This window comes from Tenrec ecaudatus, chromosome 9, assembly GCF_050624435.1.
Source record: "Tenrec ecaudatus isolate mTenEca1 chromosome 9, mTenEca1.hap1, whole genome shotgun sequence".
Taxonomy (NCBI): Eukaryota; Metazoa; Chordata; class Mammalia; order Afrosoricida; family Tenrecidae; genus Tenrec; species Tenrec ecaudatus.
Window position 1 is genome coordinate 103,146,810 of NC_134538.1, and position 12,264 is coordinate 103,159,073.

At 42.8% G+C, this 12,264-nt stretch overlaps 1 protein-coding gene across 2 annotated transcripts in view; it reads right to left on the reverse strand.

Annotated features, from left to right (window-relative positions):
• The window catches only part of DYNC1I1 (dynein cytoplasmic 1 intermediate chain 1), a 351,049-nt gene that overhangs the window by 122,325 nt on the left and 216,460 nt on the right, over nucleotides 1–12,264 (reverse strand). For both annotated transcript variants that reach the window (XM_075558388.1, XM_075558387.1), the window contains exons 7-8: nucleotides 8,176–8,338; nucleotides 6,089–6,188 (exon numbers count right to left, since the gene is read on the reverse strand). In XM_075558388.1, coding sequence (XP_075414503.1) covers nucleotides 6,089–6,188; nucleotides 8,176–8,338 — 263 coding nt within the window. The remainder of the gene's footprint in view (nucleotides 1–6,088; nucleotides 6,189–8,175; nucleotides 8,339–12,264) is intronic.

Consider the following 12,264-nt stretch of genomic DNA (forward strand, 5'->3'; position numbering starts at 1 on the left):
ACAGATTTGTTAGGAGAAAGCCCGTATACAGTTGAAAACGGACTTTATTTTGCCTTTCAAAAGGAATTAAAACAATATCTTGGAGGTGGCTTTGTTCATTCTTTCAGCGTCCTCCCCTTAAGAGAGCTGCTAGTCGGTGGAGAGGAAGTGTAAGTGAGCAGTCATGCACATGCATGTGGTCACCAGGGGAAGCGACCGTTCTTTATTAGAAAACACTTCTCAGCAGATGAATCAAAGGCCCATTAAGAAGGGCCTTTGATTCAAAGCCCGTTCCATGAAACTAGCATCCAGATAAACACAGTAGTCTCCAGACTGTCCATCTGAAGTTTAACCATGTCACACATGTGGAAAGGCAGCTCTATGAACACTGACATGGCTACCACAGGGGCCAGTGAGCAGCCAGATGTGTGTGCAAGAATACCGCACAGCTTCACATCTGGTCTCAGCGTTGGCACCCACTTGCAGCTTTTCTTTTTCCATTTTAAGAATATTTAAAATTGTTTGGCTTTTAAAGCTTCTTTAGAAAACTGGGAGAGTTTTAGTAGCATACCAGAGGAATGCCTTTGGGGGCAGTAGCTGTAGCGGGTATCTTAAGACCTCAAGAGCCTGATTTAAATACTATTTTATACAAGTTTTTATGATTTCAAAGTCTCCTCCAGTGTATCTTTTTTCATTGTTTGTTTATCTCATCATACGTCAGCCATATTTTCTTACTCTCCAATAACAGCACCTTCTCAACTATTTCGACCTTAAGTGTTGTGGAAAAAAATTATGATTTTAAGGAAACCATGAATAATTATGAAATTTGTGATCATTTGTTACACAGAGGGCTGGATTAGCCAACATGTTAACACCGGGGAATTTTGCCTCGAAATGTCCAGTTCTGCTCTCCAGCCTGCATTGGTTTTAAAGAGAAATATAATCTGGCTGTTATGGATGGGGAAGTAAAAAGCCCAACGTGCTTCAATGCCCGTGTATGTGCCAGACACCGAGTCGAGAGATACTCGCGTGGTACCTCCTTTGGTCCTTGCGACCCTGTGCAGTAGGCAGGAGTCTCAGGTTAAGCACTGAATGCAAGAATTCAAAGTCAGATTGCTAATAAGTGATGGAGTGAGAAACCTGTTGGAATTCTGTTTGGCTTCGAAGGTCACATTCTTTCCTGTCCATGATGGCATGCGTCACATGACTGGTAGGCATATGTAAGGCACCATGCCAGGTGAAATGTCGGATAAGAATGTCAATAGTAATACACTGTGTCTATAAGAACTCACCATTACGTAGAGAGTGGTCAGACACCAGTACAAATAACTACAATCAAAACAAAACAGCAGGAAAAATACGTCCTAAGATGGAAGAATGAACAGTTCTATAGAAATGCAAAGGAGAAAAATAATCACTTGCATGGAGGTTGAGTAGAGTAGGGGGAGGAATTGGAAGGGGCATCTGAAAAGAGACAGGATTTGGGTTGGATGCTGCCCACTAGGTAAGTAATAGAGAACAGAGTATGGCTAAGGATACAAAGATGGGTGAGTATAGAAGATTTCTCTTGGAGATCTGCCTGGTTGACAGCGAAAGCCCCATCTTTGGAGAGTGCCCTGATATGTAAGTGTCTAGCTTCTCCAGGATAATTCAGGATAAACGATGATGTGGACACTGACACAAACTGGGTCAATCACATTCCGTAACCTTGCTCTTGTCAACTTTGAACTGAGACACCCAAGTGGTGGGCTGGCACACAACTCAGGCCGGTCAATGGCAGCCTTCTACTGGTGAGATCCTTCATGACGCTCTTCATGCGTCACAGTGAGAGGGAAGAAATACTTGCTTCAAAGACTACTCTGGGAACTGTGCCTAAAATGATTCCAGAGTAGAGTTCGGAGGTAGGGAGACTGCCCGGGAGTTATTCTTTGTAACCAAGGAAGACATAGAGGGCATGACACAAGGCGGTAGAGGGCATGTCCAGTATATGTTCATAGATTTGTATTGGTGACCTTGTGAGTGTTGTTTGCTGTTGCAGCATTGATTGGATTTAGCAAACTAAGTAAGTTGTCAAAGAACACTGGGGTTTGACCTTGGACATCTGCAAGGCTAGCAGATTTCATTCACACAGGAGCAGAAGATATCTGGTGGAACTAAGATGAGTCTGGCTGGGGATACTGCTGGCAAACCTGTCATGTAATGTGTGTGTATAGTCATTGATTCATGGTGCTAAACAATGTTTGGTGAGTGGAGATTTCACACGCTCTCCAGATACCGAAATCTCTACCAAGGAATAAATTTTGGCTGATATTTTGCAAATGTTACAAGGTGAAAGTGGTCTCTTCTTAGAACAAGCTTTAGAATATGTTCATTTCTACCCTCTCTTCTGTTCTTTTCAACTCAAGGAAATCACCCCAGGCAGCCATATCCTATTGGTATCTGTCTCTCTCATCTTTCTTACTCTCACTAAGCTACACCTAGATCTATTTAGAAAGTCTCTCTTTGCCCATAACCACATCAAGCTGGCCTTTGGACCTTCCCAAAGTGTTGTGATGTCGCAGCCGAGGGCTTTAATTCCTTTGTCTTATGTCCCCTATTAAACACCGCTCTCAGATTTGCAAGCCTCTTCCCCACAGGGTTGGCGGATAGGATGAGAAAATAAATCAATGTGCTCTCTCCAGAGTGGCATTTCGACTTTGCCTAGTCCCCGTCCTGCAGCAGAAGGATCACACAGAACCCCGCACGGAATTAAATCATGGGGAGCAGGGCTCATCGCTCGCAGAGGCCTGGCGGGGACCAGCCCCACCGTGGACTTGCCCTGCTGCCTCTTCAGGGAAGTGTATCAGCCTCCTGCGCAAAGCAGTCAACGTTGCCTTTGAGGAATGTGTCAGATAAGGCTCCTGTGTAATTTCCCGACTCAGAACAAATGAACCATCTGCGCTAAGTGTTTCCTGAGGCTTGGATCTGATTTCTGTGCACACACTTGAGTGCTCCCAGACCACCCACACACTGGCAGGAAGCACAGGGCAAATTGGCTGGGAGAAGTCCCGGCAGAATCAGATCATGCCTGGTTGTTCGGGTGCACGCGGAGGCTCAAGAGCGCAGGACTCTCACCCACTTGGTAGCTGATGACAGCTGAATTGTGAGGTGTTACGGTCCTCTTCAGTGCGCCTGCAGAGTTAAACAGTGCTCTTGATTGCCCTCATAGCAACCCGTGTCCAACAGAAGCAAATGGTGCTCGGCCCTGCAGCAGCCTCACAGGCATTGCTGTTTGAGTTTGCAGCTCATCGAAAGCGTTTCCCTCTGCTTCACCAAGTCTCTCCCGAGCATGGCGTCTCCTTCAAGGTCGAGTCCACGGACAGTGCACCATCGAGATACAGACAAATAAACCGAGCATCCTCTTCTCCCTGCATTCGTCTAAATCCTTGGTTGCTCAGAAGTCCTGTGTGACCAGAAGCAGATCCTCACCCTGATCACTGAGAGCACTCACTGTTTGCCCCATGTCATTGGCACTTCCGAGCTTCCTGGTTTCAAATTCATAAGTCCTTTGCTGGAAGTCGTGTTTAAAAGTATATGCCTTGAGGGCTAAAATACTTGCATTCAAACGTACTGCTCTGCCACCTCCGGATGGAGTGACTTTTAGCAAGTAACTTAGCTTCTCTGAGCCTCCCTTTCCCATTACAGAACGGAAGCAATAATGATAATCATAAAAGTTGTTATGAGAGCACATGATGTAATGCCCTCAGAGCACTCAGCATGTAAGAAGCATAAAGTAAAAGTAGCTATGATTATTATTCCCAATAGAAGTACAGGCTGCAAGACCACAGACGCTGTGCTCGGTACAAGTGACCAGGCATCACATATTAGGTTGACTGAAAAACAGGACCAGCGTCTTCCAAGGGCACGCTCAGAATTTGAGGTTCTCTTTCCCAAGAAGGGGGCACTTTTCTACGTGCAGCTAACAGGCACTCTCTACAACGGCAGCAAGGCTGAAGCAGTGAAGCCCTACCACATGGCCATGCCCATCTTTATGAGAAAGATTCGTAAAGAGGGTGTATGCTGTGATGGATGACCGAACCCATTCAGGCATGCTTCAAACAGACTCCACAGAGCTCACACGAGCCAGGCCATGTCCCCTCTCATAGAAGGGGACTGGATCTTCAATAACTCTCCACACACCCACACCTGGGGCACAGAAGGTCCTTACCGGGCCATTGAGGGCCTCCTTACAATATTTCTCCCTGTTTTTCCTCTGTTTCATGACCTAGGAAATCATCCTGATCACACATGCCATCCATCCTTCTGAGGCTTATAAGCATTTCTGCTTCCCTCATCATTATTTTTATGCCTTTGACATTTCCCATCCCACTGAAACCAAACAACCAACCAACCAACACTGTGATGGAGTCAACGCTGACACCTAGCAATCCTGTAGAAGGTTCCTGAGGTTGCAACTCTATGGGAGCAGGCAGTCTCATAATTTTAGGGGGTAAGATTATGGGCTTGTTGTTAAGAATATGGGCTCAGAATTAAACCACTTGAGTTCAAATTCTGGCCACATCACAACGAGGCTGCGTGCATTTTTGCACATGTGGTGCTTGGCAGATGCGTTGCTGTTGAGTCAACCAACTCACTGATGCCCCTTCCGGATCAGAGCAGATACAATCCTCCAAAGGGTTCTCAATGGCTAACTTTTTATAAGGTGATCACCAGCTCTTTCTTCCGAGATGGACTTGCACGATCAACCTTTAAATTACTAGCCATTTGGAAGACCCAGAGACTATAATGCTTGTCATACACCAAACCCAAGCCACTGCCATCAAGTCGATTCCAACTCATAGCAGCTAGAGACGTGGTTTAACTGCACTGTTGGGTTTTAGAAGACTGTACATCTTCATGTGAGCAGGCACTGGTAGACTCACCTCTGCTGACCTCGGAGTTACCTGTTCAATGTAATGGCCCAGGAGACAACTGTGCTTCTCAGAGTACGAATAAACTGTGCACTGGATGAGTTGGCTGTTCAGCAAGCATGCCTGCTTTCACTCTGAGTTATGCACTAAGGAATTTACTAGATACAAGGTAATTGGAACTTTTAATCCAGGGAGTGAAATGATCAGATCTGATTTTATTTAGAATGATGATTTGGGTAGACAGATGACCCAAGGAAATATCAAAGGTGGACACATGTGGAGAGAGACACCCGTTAGAAGGGTAACAACATTATAAGTCAAAGCCAATGAGGCCTTACGTTAAGATGCATGAGGAGGTGTGGCAAGGAGGGGACTTGAGGAATCTGTGAGCAGAAAACTAGCGTTAGTGACAGACAGGATAAGGAAGGCGAAAGAGCAAGTTGGTAGGGTTCATTATGGAAGTCCCGCTTTAGCTCCTCAGGTGTACTGTGCACTTTTAACACGCAGAACACATAATGGACGGGGGCGGGGGGGAGGGTTTGGGACATGTGAAAAGAATTTGTCACATTTTTTACATAATTAGAGATCTTATGAGAAACCTGAGTCTGAGCCGTCTGTCTGATATGCAAAGTGGACTCCAAGGGAGACTAGGGATGTTATAAACTAGTGGTGGTGTGTGTGGTAGCTGAATTCACAGGCGTCAAGGAGACCTCCCAAGAGAGGATTTGGGAGAGAAGAGCAGAGGTTGGGGCGTGACCGCAGACTAAGGTCTACTACAAGAAGGAGGGTTTAAAAGTGAATGGTAGGAGATTTTTCTAGAAGTACGGGGAAGTCAAGTAAGCTGGATTCAAGAGCAGCCGAGGAAGAGGAACACTTAAATATATTTACTACTGGACTTGACAATTAGGACGTCTTTGGTGACCTACTGAGAGGCTGTGCTCAATGTCAGGTTTCTACCACAGAGAAGTTTCTACCACAATACATACAAATGGTTGTGTAGAAAATTTCAACCGAGAACTCAATAAAATAAGAAAGAAAACCAAAAGGCTTAGAGAAGAACAGTGGTAGGTTAATAAACCTATACAGAGTAGTGGAACAAACATGACTGATACATATATACACATTCATATATAATTATATTTATTCAGCTACAGAGTTTCCCCAAACCTAGTTTGTCTCATCCCAGCAGTATTTCTTACCTGGAGAGACCAGTCCATGCAAGTGACCACCCGATGCTTGGACCAATGCTCATCATAGAACTGACGGCTGAAAGAAAGGTTGGCTCCAGCTTGAACATCCCTGGGAGGAGTTAAACATCAGAGACAAATGTGAGGCTTCAGAACGTGGCTTTATCTCTCTGCTGCTCATCACAAAACGGTGAAATGGCAAAATACTATTCCTCTGATACGGAACCATCAAGTCCAGCAGAAAACACTAGTCACAAATGATCGAAAGATGTCTTTTTTATCTTATGGAAAATTCTTTCTAATTCATAGTTTATGTGCAGTTCCAAGCCTGGTATGGAATGCTAAAAATTTTTAGGTTCTTTCTTGACCACTCTGAATCATTTTCTGTTCTCAGGAGCTTTAACATGAATCAGGGGATATGAGGATGCTCACAGTTATGGGTTCCAGAAATGTACCCAAATAGCACCTCCTTTGGCCTTAGATCAGGTGATAACATGCATGTCTTTATCTGCAAATTCTGGGTGACTATAGTGGCTGCCTTTTGGATCAATAGAAAATTATGATTTCTGCTACGAGTGTTATGGTCGGAATGGGGCAGGGGAGGCACATCAAATACATTATTTGGCTTCCATTCCTTGAATAGGCCAAATCAGATTTACGCTTTTGGCCAATATTACTTGACTGACATTTAGCTCTCTGCGCAAGTCATTTAGTTGCATCAAAGGCCCAAATGTTTATAGTGAATATTGCTCGCCATATGCCAGTAGCTGTCAGACCTGCAAATAATGTTGCCTAAATTGCTGGGATTTCCGCTCAGGAATTCCTCTCTGTTCATTTTTTGTCTGTTCATTTACTTCTTTCCTCATCTCCTTGTGTTGAACCTCAAATCACTTGCCTGATATAGCTCTTGCTCAGATTGTGTGACCTAGCTTTGTAATATTTACTTGGTCTCTAATAAGCAGACATTTTAAGACTTCTTTCTTTCTTTCTTTCTTTCTTTCTTTCTTTCTTTCTTTCTTTCTTTCTTTCTTTCTTTCTTTCTTTTCTTTCCTTCAATTCCTCTCTGGTAAGCTTCCTCAACTCCAACATTGGAAACTCAGACTATAGGCATGTACCCAAGTCCTGTGCAGAACTTAAGATGTCACTTTGCCAAACACCTGGAGAGAAATATGACCCAGAAAATCAATCAAGTGAAGGACCCCTAAAATGATATATAATACAAACATTATATATTTCAAATATTCGTGTCTCTTCAAATTAGTCTAAAGATGATGCCAAGTTTCGAGAATATTTCCAGAACTTCCTTTCCAATTATTTTTAGAGCCATTGTTACATCCATTTGAGCATCCTCCGTGATGAGAGGGCTTTGTCCATTGAGAATGGATTTAATTTTTACAAAGAATAAAACCTTGTCAGAGAAGAGCTAGTAATCTTACCTTTGTCTCTCATTCTTGGCTTAAAGAAATGGCGGCTAAAGAGCTGCTTGTGCATTTTTAAAAACAAGCTTGTAAGATGGTTTTCCTTAACCCCTGGAAATGGCTCCGTTATTGCCTTGCCAGTCATATATTGTGTTCACAGAGGGAGTCATTTGGCTCACTTGTTTTTAACTGATCAGTGTTTTGCCTAAATCTGTGACTATATATTGGTACCTAAGGTTTTGAAAAGGCATAAACACAATAAACATATCAAAAAGGAGAAAAGATTCCATTCTTTGCTTGCTGTTTCCCACATCAATTGAGAACTCTCATATCTAATTTTTGTTTTCTTTAGCTTCTTATTTGCTAGACATCAAGAATAAATCTTGTATAAACAATCAAAATCTCCTTCGCTGCTTATAAACATGTTTTCTCAGAAGGACAATGCCCATGACTCTGACAAGGAGCAAAGTGCACAGATGGCTGTCACCTGGACGGTTCCAACATATTAAACTCAAAAGCATCTCCCGATAAACCAGAGGCTAAACCCAAGCCTGTCGTGAAAGCCCTTCAGCAAGATCAGTCCAGAATTGCATCCTCCTCTGATTTGTCATCCCATAAGTGAGTTTAGAATCAGTACATAAATTATTACACGATTTTCAACAATGCATACAAAAAACTAACCCATCTTTTTCCTCTAACTCTCGACCGCTGTAGTCAAGAAAGATGTCGGAGTCTCCCGCCAAAGCTCGCTCAATCACCCTTATGGTGCGGTCAAAGAAGATGAGAAACTCCTCTGAGTGAAGGGTCTGCTGTTTTTCTTCCTCCGTCAGCTCCCTGGGGGGGGCTTGCAACGTAAACAAGAGATTGTTAGGAAAGAGGAGTGGCAATTAAAACTTTTCAAGAGGAAGCCAACTCTTCAAAGAGATTGAATGTAAAAGCTTATCAAAGGAGTGATAAGGCCCTGTAAAATAACAAACCATTGAGACTTAATATGGATTCTAAATGGTGCTCTAATTCATAACACAAGCTGTGTTGATGTCTCCATGGCCACATAGATACAAGGCATTTCATATCCGGCTCAATTATTATTGTGATGAGTGGGGAAAAATATTACAAATGAAAATTGGTTGATGTTTTAGTTTTCAGCAGTCAGTTCTGAATATTATTTTCTTTAAAAATTAATTGAAAAATTTATGTAGTACATAAGAGAAATCTATAAAACTATTATATAGGTATTAGGTATTATAAAACTAGGATATTAAGCAATTAAGAATGATCTATAAGAAGATCCAGCCAGTACTTTACTTTTTTCTGTTGGTCAAATTATTTTATATGGTTTATCTGTAAGACTGACTGGTTTTACATAAGTTCCAACCCAAGCTGAAAGCTATCCTTCCACACCGTCTTCATTTAAGCTACAGCGTGTGCTTTTAAATAACACAAAGAATACACAAGTACTGCAGATTGATTTTATTCCTTAATTTTCTAGCATTATTAATACTTTCGAGCTAAATAAGAAGATTCACCCTGATGTCTGAAAGTTAGTTCACCTCAGTCATGATTCAGCAATTCCACTGTATTCAACTCACTGCCAATGAGCAGATTTCAAACCAGAGACCCTGTGGGGCGGAGTCAGACTGCCCCCTGCGGGTTGCCAAACCTGTAAATCTTTATGGGATCAGGAAGCCTCTTTTTCCTCCTGTGGAACGCCTGTGGGGTTCAAAGAGCTAACCTTGTGTTCAGCAGCTGGCTACACTACCATCCAGTCCATTCCGACTTCTAGTGACCCTTAAGATCCTGTGGGTTTCTGAGACAGTAATTTTTCACAGGAGTAGAAAGCCTCATCTTTCTCCTGCAAAGCAGCTTGTGGTTTCAAACTGCTGACCTTGAGGTTAGCAGCCTAATGTGAAAGCAGTATTCAAAGCATTCCTTAAACAGCAGATTTTCCATGAAATTATAGTGAAATAATGAGTAACTTCCACAGACTGAGAATGCCTCAAGGGAAAAAGCTGTCAGCTGAACCCTTGTGGTTCTTTAGGAAATTCAGCTCAACTCTTGGTGTAGCAGGTCTTCAAGCACTAGACCGTGCAAACACCAGTCTAGACAAGCCTGAGACCAGGACAACTAGCCAGTGCCAGGCTACCATCAATGACTGCTCACAAGAGATGACTTTAGAAGGTCCAGGATAGAGTGGAGAAAAATATGGAACAAAACTCAAAATCATAAAACAGACCAGGCTTACTGGTCAGATAGAGACGAGGGGTCCTTAAATTCAGGTCTGGAACTAAATTTGCACCTTTGTTAGAATAGTCAACCATTTAAAACCAAAAGGGCATAATTTACCTTTACTCATGAAACACACACACACAGACACACAACAAAAATAAACAAAGGGTTGATTGATTACTCTTTCGGTGGAAAGAGAGGGTCCTACTAAGTGAAACAATAGGGGTGGAGTTCAGCCCTGCTGGTTTCCCTGAACACTTCCTTAATATTTGCAAGCCAATCCTTAGAACCAGGACAGTTGTTTCCCTGGCTACATGGTCAAAGGAATCTTTAAAGTACAGCTGCCTATGCTGTCCTTTAAAGCATCATGTCTTATGGAAGCAACGTTTAATGAAATTAATTGTATCTCAAAGCCATTGTCCAGAGAAGCCTGAACTGTCCAAGAGTCCGTCTGCAGGGACATGGGAGTGGACCCCATTGAACACTTATAATGCCCCTGCCCTTTCTGCCTCCCTCACCCTGCCCTCCATCAGGACACACCAGGCTGCTGGAGGACTCGAGAATCTGTATTTGGACAAGCAACTAGGATGATCCTGTTGTAGTTGGTTTGCATCTTCAGAAATGCACTCCAGAAATAATATTATAACAGAACATGATTCAACACGGATAGGAGACTTTCTCTAGAAATAGTCCATTCCAGTGTTTCGAGTGGCCTAAGTCTGCCCTCCTTAGGCACCGTTGAGTCTGCTCTCACTCACACATTGGTTAGTCCCGCACCATCGCTGCGATTTCTGTTCTCCTTGGACCTATGGTTGCAACCCCTTATCGAAGGTCTTCCTCTTCGCTTGCTGGCCCTCTACAAACAAAACAGGATGTCCTTCACCAGGGACTAGCTTCTACTGACACTGTGCCCAACGCAGGTGAGACAAAGTCCCCCATCCTCTCTTCTAAGACACGTTCTGGTTGTATGTCTTCCAAGATAGATTGTTTTGTTGTTCTTCCAGTAGTCCATAGTACTTTCAGTATTCTTTGTGAAGACCGTAATTCAAATGCATAAATGCTTCTTTAGGCTTCCTCATGCAGTTTCCAGTTTTCACACGCACGTGAAAACAACTGAAAACACGATACCTTACCACTCACAGTGATCTTTGTTCCTTAATACTTTAAATAGGTCTTATGCAGCCAATTTGCCTGATATGCAATTTCTTTATTGCTGCTTCCATGAGTGTTGGCTGTGGATTCAAGTAAAATGAAATCCTTGGCAACTTCAAACGTCTCTCCCTTTAGCATCATGCTGATTATTGGTTCAATTGTGAGGATATTTTTCTTCATTACATTCAGTTGTAATCCATACTGAGGATTGTAACCTTTGACCTTATAAGTATTTCTTTTCTTCTTAAGTCATTTTATTGGGGGCTCTTACAACTATTCATACATCAATTGTATCAAGCACATTTGTACATATGTTGCCATCATCCCTTTCAAAGCATTTATTTTCTACTTGAGCCCTTGGTATCAGCTCATTTTTCTCCTCTCCCCCGCCCCTATCCTCTCACCCTCATGAACCCTTGATAAATTATAAATTATTATTATTTTCTTATCTTACACCATCTGCGGTCTCCCTCTAATACGTCGATTCATTGCTGTCAGTCCTCCCATTATTGTTTCTGAGGGGGTGGTCTGTCCTGGATTCCATGTGCTGAGAGCTCTGATCTGTTCCAGTGTACATGCTCTGCTCTAGCCAGATTTGTCAGGTAGAACTGGGGTCATGATAGTGGAGGGAGGAAGCATCAAAGAACGAGAGGAATGTTATGTTTCGTCAGTATTATACTATACCCTAGCTGGCTTGTCTTTGCCTGGTGCCCCTTCTGTGAGAGGATGTCCAATTATCCACAGATGGGCTTTGGGCCTCCACTCCATCCCCCGCCCCACCCTACTGCACCTAACATCGTTCCCAACTATATGATTACTTGTCTTGGGTCTTTTGATGCCTGATACCTGGTCCTGTCCACATTTCAGGAGAACACAGGCTGTTGAGCTTCCTCCATGTGGGCTTTGTTGTTTCCCATCTAGATGGCTGCTTGTTTATCTTCAAGCCTTTAAGACCCCAGATGCTATTATCTTTTAATAACCAGGCACCATCAGCTTTCTTCACCATATTTGCTTATGTACCCATTTTGTCTTCAGCAATTGTGTTGGGAAAGTGGGCATCACAGAATGCTAGGTTATTAGAACTAAGTGTTATTTCATTGAGGGAGTACTTGAGTAGAGGCCCAATGTCCATCTGCTATCTTAATACCTAAATAAGTATTTCAAGTCCTGTTGGCTTTCAGAAAGCAAGACTGTGAGAGCTGCATATTGCAGCTTGTGAATGAGCCTTCCTCTAATCCCGGTTCCATGTTCTTCTTCATTTGATCAGGTTCTCTGATAATTTGCTCAGCATACAGATGGCATAATTATAACAAAAAGATACAACCCCGGAGCATGCTTTTTCTGATTTTAATAGTATTTTCTTCTGTTTGAAATACTATTTTTCAGGCCGTG